This window comes from Lepisosteus oculatus, chromosome 2, assembly GCF_040954835.1.
Source record: "Lepisosteus oculatus isolate fLepOcu1 chromosome 2, fLepOcu1.hap2, whole genome shotgun sequence".
Lineage (NCBI taxonomy): Eukaryota > Metazoa > Chordata > Actinopteri > Semionotiformes > Lepisosteidae > Lepisosteus > Lepisosteus oculatus.
The window spans coordinates 37,375,703-37,403,343 of record NC_090697.1 but is presented as its reverse complement, the minus strand read 5'-3'; the positions used below and the strand labels follow the sequence as shown (position 1 = coordinate 37,403,343).

General features: G+C 34.8%; 1 protein-coding gene across 1 annotated transcript; it reads right to left on the bottom strand.

Annotated features, from left to right (window-relative positions):
- Positions 1–332: 332 nt before the first annotated feature.
- cenpw (centromere protein W) lies at positions 333–16,462 on the bottom strand. Its single transcript, XM_006625953.3, has 3 exons — positions 16,252–16,462; positions 4,460–4,573; positions 333–782 (listed from the first exon to the last, which is right to left on the bottom strand). Exons 1-3 carry the CDS (start codon positions 16,336–16,338, stop codon positions 756–758), a joined length of 228 nt encoding a protein of 75 aa, XP_006626016.1. The 5' UTR covers positions 16,339–16,462; the 3' UTR covers positions 333–755.
- Positions 16,463–27,641: the final 11,179 nt, after the last annotated feature.

Sequence of the window (27,641 nt, the reverse complement as noted above, 5' to 3'; positions counted from 1 at the left end):
TTTGTATCTGTTACATTATAAATGGTTTAGAAAAATGCATTAAATTAAGATATAAGCATATGTTTATTTTTGGTAATGGTGCCGTTTGCTAAACAAGGTTGTCTGCAGACCAACACAGGACACTTTCCCCCCCCAGCTACCCTAATTTTTTTCTTTAAATAATTCTGACCATAACTTTAACCCTTAACTAAATTTTAATTCTAACCTTTCCCCAATCTTAGCCATAGCAATAATATTAATCCTACCCAAACCTAAATGGGGAAGATATAAAATTGAGGATTCCAAAATGTATATATGCATCTTTAGCTTTATGTAAAAGATATTTACAAAAATGCTGCAAACCTTATTTCACTTTTATTTTTACAGAAAATAAAACCAAAACATTATCACAACATTTTAGGACAATATATGATGTTTTCAAGCAACTGTGAAAATGAGTTCAAATGAACTGTTCTTCAAAGGAGCATCCACACATTATAAAAACTTTTTAAATATTAGTAAAGGAAATAAACTGTAGTTGACAAACAGAAATACAAAATAACACCTTTTCAGTGTTAAATGTTAACACTGCAATTTATATGATCAAAACATAAAACATAGGACAGACTATGTGTATTTTCTCTTGTATTTCTCTATCATTACTGAAGGTTGAGATAATGAGGCCTCTTTAAAAATAAAAACAAATGCATTATCAGTCAGAAGACGACAGCAGAAATCATTTCCGAAAGCCTTTGAAGTGTTGCCCATTTTAGTCTTCAACCTCGGGCCTTTTTAAGAAGATTCTGAAAACAGAGAAAAAAAGTCAACTTTATTAATATATCTATTTTCCACTACTACAGGTCCCTTCCTTCTTGCCTGCCACTCTTTCTGTATCTGTCACTCTCCTTCAAAATTGTGCAGTTTAAGGACAGTTCTAAAAGCCTATTGTACAGTTAAATTACTTGTGTAATATTTAACATCTGTTCTATCAGTCATGTATACCTACAAAGCATTTCCATCATAACTCAAAAGTGATGTGAATGATTGCATATCTAATAACAATAACTAATAACCAACTCAATGTGAAGCCTAATTAACTATTTAGTGTTAATTTCAGCAATTAAACCAGTGAACCAATGCAAGCAAGAAACTGGTAAAATCGTTGTAAAAGGATGAAGAAATACACCAACAGAATAAACTGAAAGGCACAATACAATATTTTTCCCCAGAGTAAATTACATGACATATATTGTCTTAAAACAAGCACTCCAAAATATCCAATATAAAAAACAAACAGAACTTTATTACCCCTTTTTACTTTCAAGATGAAAATCACCATGTCTTGTAAACTGAAAATCACATAAAAATATCTTTCACATAGCTGTATGTCTATGGTCACGAAACTGTAAGTAGGTATATGTCTGTTTTGAATTAACTTTTAATCAAATAAACTTGTTTTATTATTAAATAAACTGTGTACAGATTTTAGCTGACCGGATCTCTGCCTACTTTTATTCTAACTTGTTTACACTTTGAGCATCATGCCCTTTAGTCTTTGCTTCTTAGCCAAAGAAACCAGCTTCAACTCAAAAGTTCCTGTTATTCAGCAGTTACCATTTCAACTACATGCTCTAGGAAGACCAAAGTCATTAAGAACTGTTACAGTGTGTTTTAAATATTTGGGTCACAGACTGACTATATTTCAATAGCACTGAAAAAAAAATACATAAATCTGGACAAGATTAAATTTTGTTAACAGCTTGGACCACCTCCCAGATTAATAGCAACTAGTGGCAAAGTTGTGAAACACATTCCCTTGTATTGTTTGTTTACACACAAGCTTTTAAACCTTATAAAAACACAGCATGTAGTTAAAGACTGGGTTAAATTTTCAACCCATTAACTTCACTCTTCTGGACTCCACACCAATTCCATGCCCACAAAACCCATTTCACAATACAAAATTCCCAAAACACATGTGGTGTAAAGAGATAAGAGACTAAGATACTAAACATGTTTTCAACGTAATAAAACAGTTGAACTGTAATGTTATAGGTCTTAAAGCTACCAAGGGTCATTCTATGGTAACTGAAATATAAAAGTGAAAATCAAACTTGAGAACAAGTGAAACAAATTAGGCAAAGAAAGCATTATTCAACACATATTTGCACACAATGGGTTTATGGAAGCAAAATGAAACAGCAGCCATTATCCATGTCAAACCTTATTGCTCCATACTTTGTTACATTAACTTATCCCTTGCATTCTTGAGAACTGCGTTTTTAGCAGTCTGTCTCAGGTTATTTTCCACTCTGTGCCAAAGTATGTAAAATGTTTTCGAATATCCTTACTACTTTTACAACAATCTGTATTTTTAATTTTAACTTTGTAAATCTACATCCTCAGAAAGACCATAAATATACCAGTAATGCTGGACTTCAAACAGTATATAGAAAACTGTGGGCTGTTCCATTTTATGATTTCCTTGTTTAATACACAAAACCTTCAAGATGTTTCTTTAGTAACATTTATCAAAGATCAGAGCATTCCTGTTGTCCAGAATAATTTCGCCAACGTGTCAACCTTTAAGTCCATGCCATAACCAACAGGCTCAAAACGAATAAAATACCAATAAGAACATTAAATCATTCTTTCCTGTGTGACCTACAAAAAATAGTGGAATGGCCCACTAAGTATTGTATTTATGTGGTGGACTTGCATTTCTGGAAATTCTGTTATTGTATGACCACTGAAAATTATTGCACCGACCACAGCAAGATTCTTTTATTTCATTAAAGCACATAGTATATAATTAACAGTACTAAACTTAATTCCAGAGCACCTGGTGTGAATGATGAAACAGTAGCCAAGTGGTATAATAATGGGAAGCAGACACACATTGGTGGGCTCCAGCTATCAAATGAGTGTTTCTTTACAACTGGTCCAAAAGTTCAAGCATTCCATCTTGAGAAAAAAAAATCCAGATTTGCATTATATTTGAACAATGGAGTAATCTCTGTCCAACAGAGGTTTCAGATAAGACCCCCCCCCCACATGGTCATGTACATTTATTTAAATAAATACATAATGGCTCATGGACAATTTGAGAGTTGCTATGATGCAAGTTATATGGCATGCAAAAACATTATACACACTTAGATGCCTTTCCGCTTTGATGTGGACAGCAGTATGAATGGCAACTCTGTTTAACAAGCAAGTCCACACTGCATCTTATCTTTAAGCACAGAAGACATTGCTTGGTAAAAACAGCAGTGAAGCACACTGCCTAAAGGTTCCTATCTAACATTACAACTTGTCCTTATTTTCAGAGTTGCTTAGACAGCTTCAAATATATGAAATGGAAAACACAAGCTGCATTATGCAGACATCCCTCGCCTGGTACCCACTCCTTACTCAATTTACTTTATTGGTAAAGCATCCACTACTTCACCACACCATGTCACACAAGTTCAAAACTATTTTTACATTTACTCCAGTTGGGCACTACTTCAGTTCTGCATGATTAAAATTAATTGAATACAATGTTTCAATACAACTCTCTATTAAAGACTTTGTTCTGGTCAGAAAGCAGAACACCTTAGCAAGTGCCAATGCCTGACTCTAAAGGCAAAGTTATCTATATAATGCCTATACAAAAGCTTGAAAACAGAGAAGATGTCTACATAGTCATTTAACAGTTCTAATATAACCAGTCAACATCTGAATATCTGGTCACCAACTAATTTTGACAAGAAGATTAGTCACTGTGCAACACTTGGCTGCGGAACGGTGGCACCGTGGCTAAGGATCTGCACCTGTGGCTGGGAGGTTGCCGGTTCAAATCCTGCGGCCGGCAGAGGAATCCTACTCCGTTTGGCCCCTGAGCAAGATCCTTAACCCCAGCTGCTCTAGGGGCGCCATATAAATAGCCGACCCTGCACTCTGACCCCAAAATTCTCTCTCCCCATCTGTGTGCCTGTGCATCTCATGGAGAGCAAGCTGGAGTATGCAAAAAATAAATTCCTAATACAAGAAATTGTATAAAGTGATCTTATCTTATGCTTAGCAAAATCAAGGTGTTTTTCCAAAACAGAAAGGGTTTGGCATCCATGTGATGTAAAAGCAATTTACACGCATTCGGGTCAACAAACAATTAAAATTAGATTATAATTTCAGCCTGTAATAATATTGGGCTTTTACAGAAACAGTCCAAAAGCATTTTGTTATAGGCAGGACATTCTCTGCTGATAAAGTTAGTTTCAAATTGTCTAAAGTGGTAATGAAATGCAGTGCGTTAGAGCAAGGAACAATTTAGTTAACTAAATCAATCGAGAACTGACTTATACCATTTGCACTGATGTGCTAGCCTGCAGAAATAATACGCAATGTGAAATGAAAATCTATCAACATTTAGTAAAAAAAAAAGTCTCTACTGTCTAAAAAGTCTTGCTTTGCAAAGGAAACACAAGTAAATAATTACCTTTGATACTGCCTTTACATGCAGAGGCTTAATTGTTGCAGTTTTGTCTTCAAAAGCTTTGGCTCTGGATTCCTCAGCCAGACGATGAAGAAACAACAGGAGGTTTAAGTGCACCTTATAATAGGAAAAAAAAAGATATTAAAATAAATCATACAGGATCTTTCTTAAAACAGTTGGTTGAGTGGAAACTAATAAGCATCCCAATTCAGATTTTAGACTGGTTTAGTGGCCCCGCATGGAGAGATAATCCAAACTATACAGACACTGGAGTCAAAGATGAAGCAATAAAATTATTTTACTGAATAAAATCTGTGTTTCAAAAGAAATCTAGAGGTACGTCATTAAGTTCAACTAAGGTTGTTCGCTGTGGGACAATAATAAAAAACCCTGTGATTGCATTACCCTCCTCAGTGTCTCTACTCAAAAACACTCTGCAGTAAACTAAATAGGAAATTGCCTTATTTCAAGAAAGACAAAAATATTGAATAACTTAAAGAAACTATTTCAATCAATGTTTGGTAATATCTTATTATATAGCTCTATGAACTATTATTCAGGATTAGAAACAAACCTAGCCAAAAGTTCCACATAATAATGGAGCTAATAATAATTCATAATAATGAAGCTGGAACCTATCCCAGCAAGCATCAAGCACTAGGCAGGATACACCCTGGATCGGATGCCAGTCAATCGCAGGGCATACAAAGACACACCAGTGACAAAATGTAAAATGCCATGTTTTATAAGAAAGTTTGACACCCCTGACATCAATAAACATCTTGAATGTACATGTATTAATAGACTACATTTGTAATTACACAACCTCCAGGTAATCTTTTAGTCCACAAAATATGTATTTTTTGCACCAAATCTAGTTTAGGGGATGTGAACATAGGACCTAAAGTTTGAACACATCCCCACTTATTATATTATTAGTTAATAATTAACTATCCTTTTGAATGTTTAAGAATTATTTATTGATGCAGTATGACTCAAGCCCTTTTATATATAAGCTTACATGGCAAACAGTAGGATACAATCTGTATTCAAAGTGAAGAATGTTAGGCATTTTAAAGATAGCAATGCAGAAAAGTACACTTGTAAATATGTACACCAAACAAACAAGAATTCTAAGAATTATTTTGGAATCCATCTTTTCACAAAATAGCTTAGAAACTTCTAAACTCTTACATCTAAAGTACTCAGAATATGTCAAATGTGATTCTATATTAATTCTCCATAATCTGTCTAATCTAACCTGTAACAGGAGGAGAGTGTCCTCTTGGAAGGATCAGCAACAAATGAGACAATTTATTCCAAATATTCTAATGTAAAAAATGTTAGGAACTGGCATAAATGATCAGGCATCAGGTTAAACCAAAAAAAAACTTTTGTACCATATAAAGTTCTCTTGCAATAGGATAATGTTACAACTCCTTAAAAATCAGTGTTAAAGCTAAATGGAGAACTTTAATAAAGTAAGACACTGTGAGATTTTAAGGTAGTTTAGTAACTTTAAATTACATCCATACATCCTATGCCCAAACCATCAGTGTTAGAAATACAGAACACAGATCCATCTTTCCTTTAATAGTACTGCTTCTGCAAGTGGCTTTAAAACATTGAAAAGTGCAATAAAATGGAACCTTCAACTGGCCGTTTTCAGATTAATCAAATGCCACTCTTTGATCCGTTTCCAAATCCAAAATAGAAGTCCAGCACACCCCAAGGCAATCAATTACTTCTGTAAAAGGCTGATTTATAAACAATGACCCATCAACAACAGGAACACAGTTGCATTTGTTTCCAAATTTGCCATTCTTACTGTATTGCTGCAGTATGCCACTATAGCTAATCCTGTATATTTTTCTTAACATTTAAAAATTATCTTCCAGTCTAAATATATGAAGCAAACTCAGCCCAATTATTGTCTGCAAGCAATTATATAATTAAGAATGGTAAACAACTTGAAACTGAATAAACCCCCATTAATCTGGCTGAAGCAATGATGAATTATTCATGCACAAATACTCTCTACTTGAAAACTGAATGAAAGATAACGGGGCAAATTATATTTCTTGTACAAATTGAAAGTGCATACACAGAGATTTAGCTTTGTATCTGCCCAAGATTGGGAGGCACATTTCAGCGTAAGAAAACAGACATTATTGGGCTTCCTAAAAGGATATAACAGATTATTTTTGTATTCAATCAACCATCAAATGTTGATTGAATGCAGGCAAGTTCAATTAAATGAACGAACAAAGCAACCTCTTAAGCATTTTTAGCAGTAAACATAGAGCTGTAATACCTCAGCCATGTGCCAAAAGGATCCCCGAGTGATACAATACCATGGAAAGGTTCCACAACACTGTTTTGACCTCAAACATTTATAGCATGGACAACTTAACAAATCTCACAACCTTGAGACAACATAAAGAGTTCACTTCCTTAAGTACATGGTCTCTTGTTAGTAGGGGCACAATAGCTCAAGTAGGCAGCTGTGTCAGCATGCATAGGCCGCAAAGGAACAAGTAAAGGTTTATTCCATGCTGAAAAGAGAATAAAAGAATCAATGTTTTGGCTCTGTCACACCCAAAGAAGGCTCCACAGCTGAAACGTTGTTTCTTTTATTCTCATTTCAGCATGGAATAAACCATTACTTGTCCCTTTGCAGAATCTACAATGACAGTTTGGCTATAATGTGGTGACATGTTACAAGCTATTCTAAACAGCAATGCAACTCAAAGCTGAATAACATATACATAGTTATCAAAATATATTTTGAGCAAGCACTACAGTGACTTTCAGAAACATTTGAGTCGGCCACCAGAAAGCATGAAGTTCCGTGTGCTCTGTAGGAATTCAAGAAGTAAAATGTGAAACAAAGGAATCATTACCCAAGTTTAGTATCACCAAGGAGTTACCAAATTGCCCTTTTTTTTTTGCTTATGAAGAACAAGATAAATATAATCCTTTGCTACCATTTCAAATAAGTTTTTTTTAAAGGTTGTTTTTTTAAAACTAATTTATTCCCCTATTCTCAACGTAATGCAACTGTTTGTGAAAGTAGCATTAAGGTTTGTAAAGTGAAAACCTGCAATAATATCAATAGTAACAGTTAAAGAATGAATACAAGTTTTTTTTTTAAAGTAATAAGCAAACTAATGCTTTATAGATCAAAACCCAGAGACATTTAAAGGCACTATGTTCAACGAAAACAACTGGAAGATTGTTTTTTTGCAACAAAAAACGATTTCACATAATGACTAAACAAACGTTCAATAAATGTTTGAAGAACTGATGTTCTGTTTTGTTTTTCCTCCAAGGAACACTTTATATATGACTTTATATTTTTTGTTGCGGATAACTAATCCAATAACATTTTTAAATGATAATTTAAAGCAAGTTGAAATGCCAGCATATTTCAACAGAACTAACTGAACACTTTATTTTAACATAAGTACAAACGTAAAGTCTCCAAACTCACACAACTTATTTCCTGATATTAAGCAATTTGCTAGTTGATTTCCTTGTCGCCCAGTTTTCGCCCCATGTTTAGGAAACTAAAAGTTCTCTTATGTAACACGCCTCAATTTTAATTCTGTAAAGATCTCTGGCCTACTTGAGATTAAATTGTCTTATATAAACAAATACTTTTGTATTGTAATAGTTAAAATGGAGAACTTTTTTTAAAGTCAAGATATAAAATAACATTATAATTATGTTCATTCAAAAAAATGTTGAAACTTCACTGCCCTACTAGTTTAGCATCACTGGGGAGTTTCCATACTCCCCCTTTTCCTCATTGGAACCTTTGCTTTCATTCAAAAAGGACAAGTGCTGTGGTATATTTTCAAAAATATTGTTTTCCTTGCAGAAGGTTTGAAGCATACAGATTTATTTTAAAATACTTGATTTTTTAGAGTACCGATGCAATGCAATTGATTTTCAAAGAATGTTAGCTCCTTCTGTTTGAGGTAACAATAAATGAGGATTACATTTCAAAAAGTCTCTGATGTGGTCACTTCCAGGCTGGAGTCTTTGAGAAGTCACTATTAACAATACATCAAGTTAACCATACTCCTTATGACGTTTTCTGTGACCACTACAAACAAACAAAACCAATTGGCACATTATTTTCATCATTGTTTTTGGTGTAGTTCAAAAAAATTTAAACAGCCACTTTGCAACTAATAAATTGTAAACTGACCCACATCCTGCTACATTAACAGCAGTGAGACTATTCAGACAGTTCTTTCCTTTGATGGTCTTGGTGGTACTTGGTCAATGTGCTCACCAATTTTTCCAGATCCACAAGAGAAAAACTATGATGTGGCTGACTAACTTGAAGAGGATCATTAAACCATAAAGAAATCCAACATACATGTGTACTTATTAAAAAGTGTCTAAATGATTTTGATAAAAAAACAGAACAACTAACAAATAATACCAACTGGCAACAGTGCAATGTTTGGGAATTATTATACAGTGCCTTGCGAAAGTATTCGGCCCCCTTGAACTTTTCAACCTTTTGCCACATTTCAGGCTTCAAACATAAATATATAAATTTTTTATTTTATGTGAAGAATCACCAACAAGTGGGACACAATTGTGAAGTGGAACGAAATCTATTGGATTTTTGAAACTTTTTTAACTAATAAAAAAATGAAAAGTGGGGCGTGCAAAATTATTCGGCCCCTTTACTTTCAGTGCAGCAAACTCACTCCAGAAGTTCAGCGAGGATCTCTGAATGATCCAATGTTGTCCTAAATGACTGATGGTGATAAATAGAATCCACCTGTGTGTAATCAAGTCTCTGTATAAATGCACCTGCTCTGTGATAGTCTCAAGGTTCTGTTGAAAGCGCAGAGAGCATCATGAAGACCAAGGAACACACCAGGCAGGTCCGTAATACTGTTGTGGAGAAGTTTAAAGCCGGATTTGGATACAAAAAGATTTCCCAAGCTTCAAACATCCCAAGGAGCACTGTGCAAGCGATCATCTTGAAATGGAAGGAGTATCAGACCACTGCAAATCTACCAAGACCTGGCCGTCCCTCTAAACTTTCAGCTCAGACAAGGAGAAGACTGATCAGAGATGCAGCCAAGAGGCCCATGATCACTCTGGATGAACTGCAGAGAACTACAGCTGAGGTGGGAGAGTCTGTCCATAGGACAACAATCAGTCTTACACTGCACAAATCTGGCCTTTATGGAAGAGTGGCAAGAAGAAAGCCATTTCTCAAAGATATCCATAAAAAGTCTCGTCTAAAGTTTGCCCAAACATGTGGAAGAAGGTGCTCTGGTCAGATGAAACAAAAATCAAACTTTTTGGCCACAATGCAAAACGATATGTTTGGCGTAAAAGCAACACAGCTCATCACCCTCAACACACCATCCCCACTGTCAAACAGGGTGGTGGCAGCATCATGGTTTGGGCCTGCTTTTCTTCAGCAGGGACAGGGAAGATGGTTAAAATTTGAGGGGAAGATGGATGCAGCCAAATACAGGACCATTCTGGATGAAAACCTGTTGGAGTCTGCAAAAGACCTGAAACTGGGACGGAGATTTATCTTCCAACAAGACAATGATCCCAAACATACAGCAAAATCTACAAAGGAATGGTTCACAAATAAACGTATCCAGGTGTTTGAATGGCCAAGTCAAAGTCCAGACCTGAATCCAATCGAGAATCTGTGGAAAGAGCTGAAAACTGCTGTTCACAAACGCTCTCCATCCAACCTCACTGAGCTCGAGCTGTTTTGCAAGGAAGAATGGGCAAGAATTTCAGTCTCTCGATGTGCAAAACTGATAGAGACATACCCCAAGCGACTTGCAGCTGTAATCTCAGCAAAAGGTGGCTCTACAAAGTATTAACGCAAGGGGCCGAATAATTTTGCACGCCCTACTTTTCATTTTTTTATTAGTTAAAAAAGTTTCAAAAATCCAATAGATTTCGTTCCACTTCACAATTGTGTCCCACTTGTTGGTGATTCTTCACATAAAATAAAAAATTTATATCTTTATGTTTGAAGCCTGAAATGTGGCAAAAGGTTGAAAAGTTCAAGGGGGCCGAATACTTTCGCAAGGCACTGTATAGGAATTGGTATACCCTAATACATTTATATTCTTTATTATATTTTACCCATCTTCAAAAACTGAAAGAAAGTACATACCACTCAAGTTTAACATTTGGACACCAGGTTATGAAAAGAAACGGAAAAAATATTTCAAAATCCCATAAAAAGTAATGACATGAAAACATGGGTGTACCTGACCTTTTATGAATCTGTAGAATCCGCAGAAATTAACTTCTTTCAGTTTGATCTTCATTCCTCCCAAAAGGAACAGCGAACCCAATTTGGAATTTGTCGATTGCCTCTTCCAACAAAACACACCTTACAGCAGTTTCTTGGAGGTTTTCAGAACACATGGGGCTTTTGCTTGACTTCGGCTCCGCTTGGCTCAGCTTCGTTTCGCTACGGCTTTGTTTCCCTCCGTTTTTGTTCGTTGTGCTTCGTGTGTGTTTTCGTATAGCTTCGGCTTTGTTGGTTTGTGTTTGTCTCCTTGTACTTTCATTTGTTTGCGTTTAGTTTTTTTTCCCCGCCATTACCTTGCCTTACGAGTTATATCAACCTCTGTCTTCTCTCGTACCCGATTATTCTATATTGTCGATGATAAAAATTTGTCTACAAATATTTCCATTGTTGATTTCTCATTTACATTTTCAAACTGGCCTCCAACCTCCAGCGAGATAATGATTTAACCTGAAGAGGGCAGCAATGCTGCTATAGCGTCGTAACTATAGAACAGGTTGAAGAAAAAAAACAACATTAATGGCCTAAAGTTAAAAAACAAGCAAAGTGTGGGAACAGTTTCTTAAAACAAAAGATAAAACCATAAAATGCAGAATATGCAAGGTTGATTTAGGATTCCATGGCAGTACAACGGTAAGGAGAACTAGCCTCCCCATCCCCATGGTTAGTCACAGTACTGGGGTAACTGCAGAATAGAAAACCGATAGCCTGGCCAGCAATTAACATTTGTGCAAAAAGGTTACTATTAGGCAAATTCACATCACAAACTTTTCCTTACTAAGCAACTAGGTGTGGAGTTGTATTGAATTTATAATTTACAAATTAATGGCGTTCGGTGGCGTGTGCGGTGTTCTGATAAACTGAGCTACCCCTAGTTCAAACGGTCAGAGTAGTTTGTCAGAATGAGCTACCCTTACCAAAATCACTAAAGCTTTCCATATCCTATCAAATTATACAAGTCATTAGAATAGGTTTCTGAATAATTAGAAGTATTTAGCAATGGCAAAATACAACAAGTTCCCACTCATTTGTCTATTAGCCTAAAATGAGCAGAGTGGCAGTTCAACTTAACATGCTATTGCAGCATATTTTTGGTTTGCTTAACTCTCACCATATGGATAGTAATCTTTTCAAAGAACTGTACAAGAAAAGAGATAATGCTTAACATCCTATCAGAAATAAATATGGGCTACTTTGAAAAATTGTTTATCAGTAGCTCACCCTGTTATAGTGCTACATCAATTGGGTTACTTAAAATTATTTAGCCTAAAAACAAATAGCTCGTCCTGTAAACCTATTCATACATACCTCATCTTGTGAGCTACCGTCATATAAAGCTCATCTCGCGAAATCAAAATAAGATCAGAATAGACTAGTGTTAATCCGCTTAAATGATACTGCAGCCGAGAAAAATATAATCTACATGGTTATTATTTATCAATGTTTATCAGCTCATATTAGCAAATCCTAAAGTCAATCGAAACATTTACTTGCTGCTGTTCTGTTCAGTTGGATTTCAAGTGACTTATTTTAAGTTTATTTTGAACTTTGAGCTCATTTGAATCCTTATTTGAATTTATATTTAACTCTGAACATTTTGAAATTTATTTTTGTACAAAAAGAATAAGTTTTTTTCCTGAAATTTAAGAATGAAAAACAATGCAGTAAGAAGTAAGACGTAAGACGTTAATGAAGTTAAGTTAAAACTTTTGAAAAGTTTTGTTTCTAATTATTTTATTGAATAAAGGTATGTGGGTACTGAACAATGCCAAACATTATTTGTCAAAGCCTCTCATTTACAAGTCATAATTTTTTGCTAAGCCGATTAATCATTGTAATATTCGCCTGAATAATCCATTATCAAAATATTCGTTTGTTGCAGTCCTAATCTCACCTAAAAGAAATTTGAGCAGGACTTTTGGAGAACTTGCTGATTTGAATGAGTATGTTGAAGTTAATTCAATTGTATCAACTTCAAAAGGGTTTGGCTGACAAATACTACTTGTTAACTCATTATGCAGATCAGGCACAAATATTTCTGGAGCAAAATGTCTGATACACAACCCATAATTATACATCATACATCACACTGAATCTCGTAGGGAAAATTGTCGATGGGACCAACATCAGTGCCCATGCTTATTACCCATCTCCTGACTAGTTGAATATTTCTTGGAAAAGGAAACTGACTTTTCAGCTGATCTAATCCTCTGTTTTGTATGTGACCATTGTGTTCTGAACAACCTAATGTTCAACAGTGATGCATTGTTTAAAATAAACACATGTTCAAAAAGACAAAAAATATTAATGTTGTTAGGCAATGTTTCTCATTTGCTTACAGCGACTGGTGAGCAGAAAGGGTCTTTCACGTCTCAATTCACCCAAACAGCCAGCAGCTACTGTATATCAGCCTGCAACGCACAGCTGACAACCCACTGAAGCTAAGCAGGTGTGAGCCTGGTCAGTACATGTATGGGAGACCTACTGGAAAAAAAACAAGGTTGCTGATGGAAGTGGCATTAGTGGGAACACTAGGGGTGTTATCCCAGCGTCCTGGCCAAATTTCCCATTGGCCTTTACCAATCATAGCCTCCTAATAATCCCAGAAGAGATCTATATAAATGTAAGGAAATTATTACTAAACTCTCAATCTCAGTCGTGGCAAGACCAGCAGTTTCACATCTGGCAGCAACAACAACATGGCAACCTTACAGTACTTTCACAAAGTTCATGCTCTTGCACTTAATTCAAAATGAGTCAAATGCTGTGATACCATCAATTAATTTGTTACTGACATTTAATAGTCGGTGTGAGAAATGGAAACTGCAGTTCCCCTTTAATCCTCAAATTACTGGCAGAACACCTTTGAGGAACTATCCAATTTGAATGAGAACGCATAAACAAAAAGAAAAGGCTGAACTAGTTTTCCTGTAGACAGGCAAATGTTGAAATAGTAGAGAACCACAGAAATCTATATCAGGACCAGTTATCCTAATTTCATATTCTAGCAATGTTAAACTACACAGGTTTGCAGACTAAACCCAAATAAAGAGGATTACCTAACACTGTAGATGTAGCAAAAGGAATTCAAAAAGGTTTAGATAACATTCAGAGACGGACAGACACCTTGTAGATGGCATCACAGAGCAGGGATGTGCAAGTAGGCATTAAAAACTGATTTCCGGGGAAACACTGAGCTAGAAGAGACCACTTAAGATGTTTATGCTGAAATATTACTTACATCTACCAGACAATGGTATTTTTATATAACAACAATTTTTATAAATACATGTTTTATTGGGGAAGCACTAAAAAGGCAAACAAAATGTGAGGCTACAGATTTAAAATGGAATACAAATCAAGGGATATCGTGTAAAATTCTATAACATATTAGACAGGTATCTTCATGTACAATTTTGGTCACCATGCTCTTTTGGAGTTAAACCAGAGAAAAGCAACCAGATGCATTCAGGGACTTTAAGGAATGTCCTACATTGACAGGATGAAATGAACTGAACCTTTTAAGTCTAGAACAGAGAAGACTATACGGGGAGCTGATGCAAGTATCCAAAATTCTCACAGACACTGACAAAATCAAAGACAGCAGACATCTTCAGAATAAACAGTGAAACACAAACTAGAGGGCAGAAGTTGAAACTATGTGGAAGTGCATTTAAAAACATGAATAGGAGGTGCTTTATCCACAAAAGGGATTGGGTAGCTTGTTCCATACTCCCACGTCGTGTGATTGAAGCCAATACTTCCAATTGAGTTAGATGAGCCATAAGGCCTCCTCTCAGTTGTAAACTCTCCTGTTAGCATTACCCAATTTCTATGGGTTTACCCATATAAATTGTCCCAAAACTATATGATAATTGAAAGTATATTCATAGCATGATCAAATTATGTTTTCATTTAGCTCAAATTTAAGAACCTGAGTGGAAATTAATTTTAAAAATATAAATGTTTATAGCACATCAATCAGATCTATTGCAAATCAGGTATGAGATCATATAAATATTGACATATATAATATTACTACCAATATATTACTACCAAAACATGTCAAATTTGCTTAAAAGATTCATACCTAAAGAATTAACGCAGAAGATTGTTAACAAGGTTTCCCTCTTTCCAAGCCTAAGCTTTCCAATCTCTATACTAGCTACCATTTCTCATTCTACCTCCTATCTCCATTCTGCAACAAGCGCCTAGCAACTTTGTGTAAGGACTCTAACAGACAAAATAAACTATCTTGAAGAATCTATTAACAGGTTTAGTAAAAGTAATAGGCCACTGCCAAAACATTGCGTTTTCTTTCTTCTTTTCAGCATGGAATAAACCTATTTTACTTGTTCCTTCGCAGCCTAAGCATGCTGACGCAGCTGCCCACCTGATCTATCTTGAAGGATCTGCTGAATTTGTTTGCTATTCTAAAAAAACATTTTTACCCTTTCCTTACACATGATAAATAACTCAACTTAACTTGACTTATACCATTTATTTTGCGATTTCTACTGTTCAAATCCATGTTGCAACAACAATCAAATGCTTATTGCACAGTGTTTCTATTGTTGGGTGTGTGTCTAATTCTGGCTTAGGGATTCCTTTAGTTGGAAATTAATACTGTAATAGCCCATCACAGGGCATAAACACACACATACTCACATCAGGGCCAGTTTTTCCCAAAAGCAAAATAACCTACCAGTATGTCTTTGGACCGTGGGAGGGAAACAAAGAACCCGGAAGAAATCCATACAAACACGGAGAGAACGTACAAACTCTGTGCTGATAGCACCACAGATCCGTTGAACCTAGGACCACTTATTTAATTAACTTTACTTAGTTCTTGAAGATTTTTTTCCCTAAAACGGCAAGGTTCTACTCTTTCAGAAGTAAACCAATTTAAATAAATCTATATAAAAACTGCATTTGGTTATGTTTTAGAATTACTGGGAAAGAAAGTTTATTGTTTATGTATAGTTTCCCCTTTGCTCTTCCCTATATGCAGGACATAAAATAGGGATAATTGCAAACGGGCAAGAGCAGGGATAGAAATCGTTCAGCACCAGTTTACTTTGTTGTATCAAGATTGCTTCAAAAATCGTGTGAACAAGCTCTGTCGCCCTTTTCACAAGTAAATGTACCGTTTCTTTAAAACTACTACACGGTCAGCCATTTTCAAGAAAAGGTAAAGCCACACGAAATAAAACTCATGTGAATAACGATATTAGGCCGCATATATACACATTTCTGGTGCATGCAATAACCAGGTTTTACAGCTAATCGTTCTAATCTTGTTCGATATAAGTTTACATATCTATAATGACATTGCTCGTGTAATTAAATCAAAAGAAAACTAAAGACTAATCTTATTTATCTCAATTTTTTCCAACGTAACGCGAATTATATTTGAAATGGGGCATAGTCCCTGTAAACTTTTTTAAAGCTGCAGAAATAAAAATAAATTTACCATTAAATCTGCGTTTGCACCGAATCGAACATTTGGTTTCTTCTTCAGAATCGATTTTAAGTTGTTCCTTGATATTTTCTTCAACATCTTTAACTCCCGTCCTTATTACACAGGGCAGAAAAAAAACCTTTTTTTCCAACTGCTGTTTTTATACAGTGAGATTTGCCGCTACAAACAATTCAAACTCCCTCCTTACTACCGGCGCACTATATGACGTCACGCCAGGGGAGGGGGTCTCAATGGTGTGCATTTTTTATACTGACTAGTGTTGCTTAGGATATTTCAGTTGGTATATACTGTAGCATTGAAATGTACCGCATAAAAATGTATTCCTTATATACATCTTTTTTGGCATTAAGTTTCCTGTAAAGTGTTTTTAAAGACTGTATTTTAAAATGGGGTATAAGATACCCCCCAATAATTATTTTTCTCTTTTAAATTATTGTGTATGTTTGTGGAGGTGGGGAGATTAATTGAAATGACTTTGATTTCTTTACATGCATGTTAACATTATAGTCAGGATGATCATTTGATAAGGACTAGAAAACCAGTCCTGAAGACACATAGCTGCGTTGTTGATTAATTAAAAAAATATATGTAAAACAATATGTAATATGTAATAATCTCCTGTACGACTGATTGGGGTAAATTTATGCAAACATAAAAATGTTATACAAGTACTTTGAAGGTCAATATACAGGAGTTCCTAAGTTCTAAATTCTAAGATTTTCTCTGGGTTACTGGTCTTACTTATTTTTGCAATTTTATTATTCTCACCATTGTTCTACATCTTATGTTTGCACTATATACTGATCTTGTTGGTAATTTTTAATAATGAAAACAGCTCTTACAAATTTGCAGTTGTAACTGCTGAATAGATTCTTAATCCCTACAAAGATGGTATTTTAGTTTTCAAAATATTTCTAGTTTTCATAATTCATGTTTGCCTTGTGAATGACTTTGTTTACTTTTTTATTCATGTTATGTTACAAGCAGCATACCTGTTAATTATTGCAACTGATATTAGGCTTACAAAAATATAAATAATAAGGTTTAAAAAAATTAATTCAGTGAAATTAGAAAAACAATCACCATCCAGGTCTAGGCAAACAACTGGTAAATTAACAAGTAATAGGTTTATTCCATGCTGAAAAGAGGCTTCTATTTTCAGTGTGGAATAAACCTATTACTTGTTCCTTTGCAGCCTACGGATGCAAGGTAAAACCTTGGATAGCTGCATTGGAATCAGTCCAGAGAAATTTGACAAGGCTAATGCCAGGCATTAAAGGATTGATGGCTTACACTGACTTCTTAAAGCAACCAAATCTCTTTAGTTTTTAACAAAAAATGCTGTGTGGGAACATATTTCAAGTGTTCAAAATCCTGAAAGGCAATGGTCTTCAAGAGCAGCACTGAAATACGCAACAACAGTTACAAACGAGAGGAGGCCATTTGGCACATCCAGGCCGTTTGGTGGTTAGCAGCTAATTGATCCAAGAGTCATTTCTTGAAAGAAACAAGGGTATCGGTTATTCCCAGAATGTTTCTAGTTGCTCTTATCTGGATGGATTCCAGACCAGAACTATCTATTTTATACTGTAGTAACCACAATTATAGCAGCAATATTCTAATTGCGGCCTTATACTGTATATGCATTACACAATTTCAACATACCTAGTTTACATCATTAATATTGTAACGCCCTCGCCTGGTGGTGAGGAGGAAGCGCCCCTAGGCGCTCGTAGTACCGCTGGGCATGCTGGGAGTGGTAGCCGGGAAGAGTCTGAGGGTCAGCACAATGACCAGCGGCTGACCCTGCCTGTGTAAATAATGTCCTAGTAATTCTAGTGCCCTGTGTAGTCCTGTAAAAGTAGAGTGTGTTGTTAGGTAATTACCACCCTAAATGTGTGTACGTGTTTGTCAGTCTCCTCATGTGTGTGTAGATCCTGTGTTTGGTTTTGGTGTGGTTGTAAAATAAAGCCAGTGCTTGGTTAATCGCGTCTCCACTGTTCTTTAGTTCTGAAAAAGAACCTGCAAAACGCTACAATATAAATTAAGAAGAGCAATGGTCACAGTACTCATCCTTGCAGTACTCCTCTAAATACATCTATAGGCTCTGTTTTGTGAGTTTAGGAGATACTTCTTTACACAGATCGGTATGAGAGTCTATAACAAGCATCTCAGCCAAATTGTTGAAGTTGCTGGTTTCTTTAAAGAAGTAATCAAACAGGTATACTCTACTAACAATCCAAAAAGGTAGATTGGCTAAATGCTCTCAAATTTATTATTTATAACTTTTACTATGTTTTAATTTAGGAATTTTATGATTCTGTAACCAGGATTCCTAAGACTGAACACTGCAAAAGCATTTTAAATGCATTTAAATTGAAGGTCCTTTATAGAATATTGATTTCAAAGGCCATGTAATTTAGGTGAGCACTTTACTAAACATAACGTCTACAAATTGAAATACACTGAAGCCACATTATATTTGCAGAGGTTTTTAGCATATTTCTTAGACATTTTGCACCTGAAAGTAAACTAAACCAGCCTTTCTTTGAAAGTCTATCATGCCTTTCAGAAAACTTAAGATTATAGACAATATTGGTTCATAGGTTTCCAAATATGAACTATGCTTTACATCTGTAAAACATTTACAGCATTAAAAAGAAATTAATAAATAATATAGACCTAAGACTGAGCCAAAAATTGCAGCCAGTTTTAATAGCATATGTTTCATGTTTCCTATTAATTTTTCTAGACTATCGCATTTGGCAAGATTTTAACTGAAAAAGAGCAGCCTTAAGGACATATATCATGTCAACTTATAAAAGTATCAATTCAGCATTTTTATCACAGTTCAGTACAGCCTGAAGTGTAAATGTATCCATGTAGTATAAAAATGCTATGTAATGTAAAAATATACAAAATAGCTGCACTTTGCATTAGACATGTTATTAACCTTGAACTTACAGTACATGTTACTAGATTGTACAGTTCCCATGGAGACATCATGGTGAGTGTCATTATAATGTACATCAACATCACATCAACTTCAAAGCAAAACATAAAATGCCAGTTCAGATAATTGTGGTTATGCCTTTAAAAACAAAACAAATTCATACCCTCTTTGTATAAACAGAAAATAAATAATGCCAAACAGCATTCATAGGGTGGTGACTTCAAAGGAGGGTACAATTTGTTGTAATAAATTTGGATATTTATAAATAAGGAAAATCATTATCAAAATCATTCTAATGTAATTTTATATCATACTACATTATTCGAAATACATACATATCAATTCATAATTATTAATGATGGGGTAATTACATCCTCTACTTTTAACCTGTATGTAACATTTTAACAAAAATAAAACTAATACAAACTATTGAAAGTTTCATACTTGTAATATCATATACATTATATCACTTGATCTGTATAAGCAAAAATACATGTATACTTTAATAAGCAAAATAAAAAGTGTATAAGTTTGTATTGTGTTTATAAAAAGAATTGATTTCACATCTGTAAATAATACTAATATGTATTTCTAAATATGAAAGTGTTCACAGAAATTAACATTCCAGCAATTTCTGGAACTTTTGATTCAAGAACTGGGGCCATCTTTTACCCGTTTCCTAGTTTCAGGTTTCTGTTATTATTTAATCACAACTTCATCTAGAACCTTCCCAGTTCTACCAGGTTCTCAGTGCTAGAGAATTGATGTCATATAAAGAACATTAACATCATTGTCAATTAGTAATTTGATTGCAGACTGATACATGCTTCTGATTGTTATTTTTCTGAAAACCAATTTTCTAGTTACTGATATACAGTATGATAGACACCAGTTTCATGAGGTTCATATGAATATGTTTCCCTTCTTCAATCAATCTTTAATTACACTTTATCAAAGGTAAATAAACTGTAGCTCTGGAGGAAAGTGGAGCAAATACTACAAAAAATTGCATTGCATTTTTCATAAATGTATGCTTTTATCGTTGATGATAAATTTGCTGGAATGCCTTTACTTCGAAGCAACAATTAAGATATTTTCTGTCGCTCTGCTTCTCATTTGTGTAGAGTTTTTATTGGCTAACAGAAAGGGAAACCTGCTCTTTAATGAAGGCAATTTGAGTGCTGCATATGGCATCACATATTTTAACTATAAGGTTATGTTTTTTTTAATGAATAAAAGCTTAAATGTAGTTTAAAAGGAAACAGACTTGTACATAATTGCTGTAGATTAGTAAATCAGTGAGCAATCAGCTATGCTAACTCAGCATTAGTATCAGTGTGAAAGAAGATATCTGGTGTTAAATGACAGGAACACTACTTTTTTTACTAGTAGCATTAACAGTATGTTGACACTGAGGCCTGGATTACAATCAAACCTTGGGTTAAAACTTATTGTGTGCTAGTCACAAAAATCAGATGTATTAAACAAAAGCAAGAAACATCTGCCAGACAATAAGGAGTCATCAGATCACAAAGGTTATACCATATGGGTTAAAATAGGTGATTAATCCTTGCCTGAATTAGATTTTCTATTTATATATAATTTTAGTGAAAAGGCCACTAATGCAAGGATTGCTGTAAAGTGGATCTTTATGAATTCTTAAACCAAGTCAAAGTTATAAATCATAAAGTGAAACGTTTAACAAAATACTGTTATATTTCAAGCAATACAAACATGTAATGCCATGACTATTACATTTAATTTAAATTACAGTTTAGTTTTATGATGTCTTTTCATTTATTTCAAGTAAGTTTGCTGTTGTTGCATACTACTTTGCAGTATAGCACACTCATGAGCCCTGCACAATGACATTTTTCAGCCTCTACTTGTCGCATACAGGTGTAGAGAATTAAAAGCAGCTGATGCTAAATAAATATTATCTGGAATGGAAAACAAACCTTTAAGTGAAAACACAAAATCTTTCACAACACACACCTGCAAGTAGAAACAAAGAAAATCAAAAGATTAGAAAATATCAGATGATATTGACTAGACACCTCATAAACAAGCTAATTTCTTTTTCAGAAGCTGAATCAGCTTCTTTTTTATTTTTTCCAATACCTTCAGTCTTAGAGTGGGTTTATAAATTGCCATTATGCTAATTTTTCTCATTCATTTTTTATTGTTAGCAATATTTTTGCCATAATATGACAAGTGATAATTAAACATCTTTCACTTAATCGAGCTGAAAAACTGAAAATTGAAATTTACAGACTACAGTAAACACTGCATCCTCCAGACTGATGCACTAGAGATGTGGGCAGTTTTAGCCCAGGAACAAGCACATTGTTTATCCCCAGTGGAGAAAAGATACCCTGCCCGCACAAGGTTTCAACGCCAGTAGTGCGGGACTCCACTGATCTCCATCCATACCAGCTGTCAATGGAGTGTGCCTTGACTTCCTGTCCCTGGGTTTGAGCGCATCGTAGTGATCTATGATCCCTTCACCACATATGCCTTGGTCTATCACACAAAGGACCAGGTTGCCCCCCCCACCTTAGCCTCTATCCTATGAAGTAGTTCAGGTGGGTAGCTGCGTCAGCATGAGTAGGCTGCAAAGGAACAAGTAATAGATTTATTCCATGCTGAAAAAAGAAGAAAGAAAACACAACGTTTCAGCCGTGGAGCCTTCTTCAGGTGTGGCTTCTTCACTTGTAGAAGAACTACCCACCACCTGCAGGGAAACAGCGCAAAAGAGCAGTTCTTCCACACTTTAATGAACATGAGGCTGGACCAGAAGGCAGACAGGAAGAGCCATATAGAGACCTTGACCCATGCCTACAACTACACCAAACATGAGTCATCAGAGTACACTTTATATTTCTTCACATTTGGGAAGCATCCCAGGCTGCCAGTGGACCTTTTGCAGGGACATCCACTTATACAGGACTGTGTAACCAAGACACAGGATTCGCTGTGGGATGCATACCTCCATACAGTACATTTCAGGGAGGGTAAGACCCATCAAGAGAAGTACATTAAAAGGGTCCAGGAGTTCCAGTTACAACCTGGCAGCTGGTTCATGATAGTAAGTAAGAATCAGCAAGACAAACAGAAGTTCCCTGACTGCTGGAAAAAGGAACCTTATAATGAACAGGTGGCTGCAGATCTTAACCTGAATCAAACTGACAGTGATGCAGCTCACAGTCTCCAGGGGAAAGAACAACAAATTGAACAGGACTCTACTGATACGCTCAACCACACTGACAGGCCAAAAAGCAGGGATGATAGAGCAGGTGAAATAACTGAGCACAGAGACTGGGGGTCCTCTTGAATTGAGGGGACTCTGAGGAAAGCTGTGTCAAACTTCAGCCCTTACGCCAAAACACTAAACGGAAGCATTGGGCTTCAAAAGTCTTATGAGTTCCATGCCACACTGCTATTTACATAAGAAGAGGAGAGAAATCTTTTAACTGTATGAATGAAAGAAAAGTGGACAAAGGTAATATATATTTCCAAACGTACTACTATGAAAAATCTGCTTTAATAAACTGGGTAATGAACATTAAAATAGATACTGTAATTGTGCTTGTTCAAAATCATCTTAGATTGCAGGTGTGTATATATAACTTCATGTTTAATGAAATTTTATTAATCCTGCCAACTGTTGAAGAAAACATAATTTGCAACTTTTTTTGTGTGACACTGAAATGCATAAATAATAACATCGTTATTTGTTTCACTGATTGTGCATGAGCTGCAAGAAACCGTTTTTTTGTTGCATAAATTACTTTACCTCATGCATTTATTTAACATATTGCACCCGTTAAGTATCATTAATAAAGAAAAAAACACTTTCAACCTACAATCTTCTTGTTTTCTTGCTTGTTATTTTTTTGCTACTCATTAAAAGTACATTGTAAAGATTCAGCAAAACCAAAAGAGACATGTGTAAGTTACTTTTGAACCACTTGCTTTACCTTTAACCATTTATTTAATTATACCTGCTAAAATGTATTAGCACAAAAAATGCAGAAATAATCATTATCATTATCAATCTATGATATTCTTGATTATTATTTATAGATGTAGTAAAATGTGTTTTCAGGAACCCATCGAGAGCTTTTTTACTAGTCATCAAAATACACTATAAAGCTTCAGTCAAAGCCAAGAGAGATGTGTAATTTATAACATTTAATGTAAAACATTCCAAGATTTAAAAAAGCCTTTGATTTTATTTTAAAGAGGGTTCTGTCATATGCAGTATTTGCCACTGGCATCTGGGTCTAAGTACAGATGGAGCACTTGAAAAATTCAGAATTTTTCAGAAGGTATTTTTACATTTAGTGGCAACACATTTTAAGACGATTATAAAATCTCCAGTTTTTATGTTTAATGATCACAGATTGAACATTGCAACTCTTTAACATTCTTGAAATGGCACAAAGAAATAACTGAATAAAGACCCAGTTCAATGACCTTGATGATAAGTATGTTTTTTATAACCATCCCACAAAGGATAAAGAGGATATAAAAAAGAGGATGTTTGACAGTTCTGTCTTGTTTTGTTGCTTGTAGTTAATTGATCCAAGGATTTCAACAAGAGCATTTGAGAAATTGCAGCGTTTTCTGCTCTTGTGGCAGACTTCCAAGAACGTCCTGTTTTCAGTCTCACTCTAATATGCTCCTCTACCAATATCTACAAATATCTGGTCTTCAATGGTTTTCAGTAATAATGATCAGAAATACAGTTGTCCCTCCTCATAGCTCTTATTTTATAACTCCACCTGTTTCAACATGTATCTAAGATTTCATTATACTTATATATATATATTATATTATTATATTATATATATATACTTAGAGTGAGGATTGTACCACAAGCAGACAATATACTGTAGTTCCATCTGTGTTGTTTTTAGTGAAATAAACTGAACATTATCCAAAGGAAATTGAAAGCTTAATAGCAACTATAGTACCTACCAACAAAGAGTGAGGTTAACAGTGTTTGGACAACAACAACCACAACAACAATAAGGACCTCATTTTAACATATTTTAGGAAGAACAGCACCTCTTACAAAATTATTACTATATTAAAGCATTGGTTTGGAACTCCACACGGAAAACTGTCACCTGCTGGTTCACTAACACCTTGTTTACCCAGCTAGATTTTTTTTTCCAACCCAGTACTGACCAGACTCAGACTTGCTTTACTTTTGTGATCCGATAAGATCAGGCTTACAGTTGGTAATGCTGTTGCTTGGTAATAACTGTAGTTTAAGTAGAAGTAATATTAATATTATATTGGCAAAACTTACTCATTTCATTTGTAACCTTTCTTATACCCTCATGTTCTTTTGTTTGGTACAGGACTGGTTTGTGGAACAGGATGAGCATCTGCAAAAGAAAAAAAAAGTGGTCAGCTGTCCATACAAGTTTAAGCAGGAATGCTACTTCACTGTACTGTAATTGCATTGTCACTAGAATTATACCTTTAGAGTGAATTGGTCAAACAGTTTTTTAAACGAGAACAGATTTCAATTTGTAATTCCTTTTACCAATCAACTAACCTGTGCCAGGTACTGTATATAAAGGATTGAAAAGAAGGTGCTGGAGGAAGGGTTCTGAAGGGGTATAATGAAACCTGCCGAGTTTCAAGATAGTGCAGAGTTTCTTGAACAAATTATATCTTAAATTTTTCAAACAAAATAATGGTCAGGTAGCTTACTGTGGCTTATTCAGAAACCCATTTACCATATGTTATCATTTACCATATTGTTGTTAGACTGATACCAGATTGGGAGTTAATCAGTCAAAAGTCCTTAAACAGGAATAAATTGTGTTAGAACTCATCTTCAAAATTAACATGGCAACGTGTCAGATGGAAACTAAGCAACTTTTGTTGTTCATGATACCTGCCAAATTTCAATTTAGTTGGCGTATCAGTAACCAAGACAGATGCATCTTGAGGTTACTGAAGAAAACCTGGCAATTGCTGCTTAGTCATGTTGATTTAGGAACAGCAGCATATCAAATGTTAATATGCTAATGCATAAATTAGTGCAATGGACTGCATATCAAAATTAATAAAAAAGAAATGTCAGTAAGACAATCATTTTGAATTATACAGGTAGCCTATCTTCATCCTTGTTATTACTATTACCTGTATATTGTACCTACAAGGTTTACAGTAGGTGTACAAACTGATACAAATTTTAAAAAACCTTGGCTGATAATGAAGTCAGTCAAGTTTCCATAAAATCAGTGCAGAAATTTACAAGAAGATTTTGAAAAGGTTTTCAAATACACAGGTCACAATACCATCTTGGTTGTTCCAGGAAACAAATTTTGTCACAGATACAGTATAATGGATTTTCTGTCCTGGTGTACCTGTTTGATATGAGATTCACTACCTGAAATCCTAAATATACAAATCCTTATTGCTTTATGCTTCTGCCATTTAGAAGCCTAATAAAGACATGTTGTACCACCAATAACATTTAAAAAACAATCATGAACCAAAACATGAAACTGTTACAAACAAAATATGAACGGTGTCTGAGAGACTTACAAATTACATTTTATTTGTAACATACTCTACAAATAAAATAAGAAGAGATTTGGTGTTATGCATATATAAATTAAATATTGATTCCACGTTTATACACCTTGAGAAAAATGGTGCATGCAACATAACAGGATGCCAATTGAGTTTTTAGGTTCCCCAACCTGAATGTGAAAATAAAACCTTGCTCATGCCATTTGGATAAATAAATTATCAATTGCTCTTTCGAAACAGGAGTTAACTACTTTTGGAGTATGGGTTATCTATAATATCACTCAGTGGTTATAAAGTTCCCCAGTGAAAAATGTACACAATTTACACAGGAGTGCATGTGTTGGCAGAACAGGAGGCTGATAGTTAAAATTCCACGAAGGGCCGAATAAACCATCAGACCCTCACACTTTCCATTTCTGTTAAATAGGTTAGTGGGATTAAAAAAAGTACTCCACTACAAAGAACAAATTATGTTAATGTTGTGTTAGTTTAATCTGTGATGGATTTAAGAAATCGTAAAAGCATCTCCTAAATCTTCCTAATCAAAAGTTTAAAAAGTTAACTTAAAAGGCAGTTTCCTACTTTGCACTATATATAGTATATATCAGTCAACACATTTACACATATTCTGTCAAGCTTTTTTGTATTGTTCACTCAGCACATGCAACATGGAAGCAATCTTCAGTTTGCCCCCAAAGCACACAGACCTTACAAGTGGCAGCTTGGAAGGAAACTTGTATTGTATGCTGCCAAAAAGAAAATGCTCAGAGAACAAAGAAATATATCATGTACTGTGACAGTGACTTAACTTAAAGAAGGACCTGTATAAGAAAATATAGTTTTTGTTGAGGTGCAGATGCTAACATTTTCTGACATCCCAAATATAAAATCAGATTCATAACAGGAATTTAACAGTGGGAGGAAAATAGCACAAGTCACCTATGTTTTTTGTAGCTGTCGGATTAAACACATGATATACTGGTTAAAACTCACACATATGCTCATGTGAACAATACTTTTGAAGTGTTCATATAGAGTGAAGTATAACAACATAGTAAAGATATCTATACAATTATCCCTAAAATTATGACACAACATAAAATGTTTCACAAAACCATATGCAGACTTTCTCATATGTCCAGCAAAGAGTCTGAAGCTTAGCATGGTAGCAATATAGAGTATACTCAGTGAGGTTAAAGTGGGGCATGCTTTAACTGAAAAAGAAAAATTATTCATCCCAACCTTTCCTTTTCACAACATATATACTGTACATTAGACCCTGGACATAAACCACTTTCTGAAGAACACCTCAGACTGTCAAAGAAACCAACAAAAGATCATCAAACCTAACAAGACTGGCAATTTCTTTGGCTTTTGGAATCATTTCAGTCTTGATCAAGAAGAAATCATGTATTTAGAAACTACTATGTGTATAATAGTTTAATAAAAACTGAGTACAATAGTTTGTCTGACTAGGTGTTCATAATCTATTAGTTTTCTTTCCTTACCATTATAAAAATAAACAACGTACTAGAGCATACTGCATACTGGAGATATGCACCTGCAAAGGGAAAGAAAAGTCAATAAATAGCATAAGGTAATAAATAGCATCCCGAAAAGGTAAAAAAGCTATCAGACTAAGTTGAAAGTAAGTTCAACTAAGTTACAAGGTATCTGTTTGGTCACTGATTTTTCTAAATTGGGTAAAGACTTGTAGTAAATTACAACTCAAAAATGACATGAAATAAAAAAGAATTCTGAATTCTGACCTTAATGCATGATCGACACAAATGTACAGTATGTCTACAAGTTTTGCCATTAATTGATCTGGAACATATGGAATTTGACAAGGTTATGTTTCAGTAAT

Bases quoted from the DNA above. Each gene is read 5' to 3' on its own strand.
- cenpw (XM_006625953.3), bottom strand. From the start codon at position 16,338: ATGTTGAAGAAAATATCAAGGAACAACTTAAAATCGATTCTGAAGAAG. The intron at 4,574-16,251 runs GTAAATTTATTT...TCCTATTATAAG, and splicing joins GTGCAAACGCAGATTTAATG to GTGCACTTAAACCTCCTGTT. The intron at 783-4,459 runs GTAATTATTTAC...CTCTGTTTTCAG, and splicing joins ATGTAAAGGCAGTATCAAAG to AATCTTCTTAAAAAGGCCCG.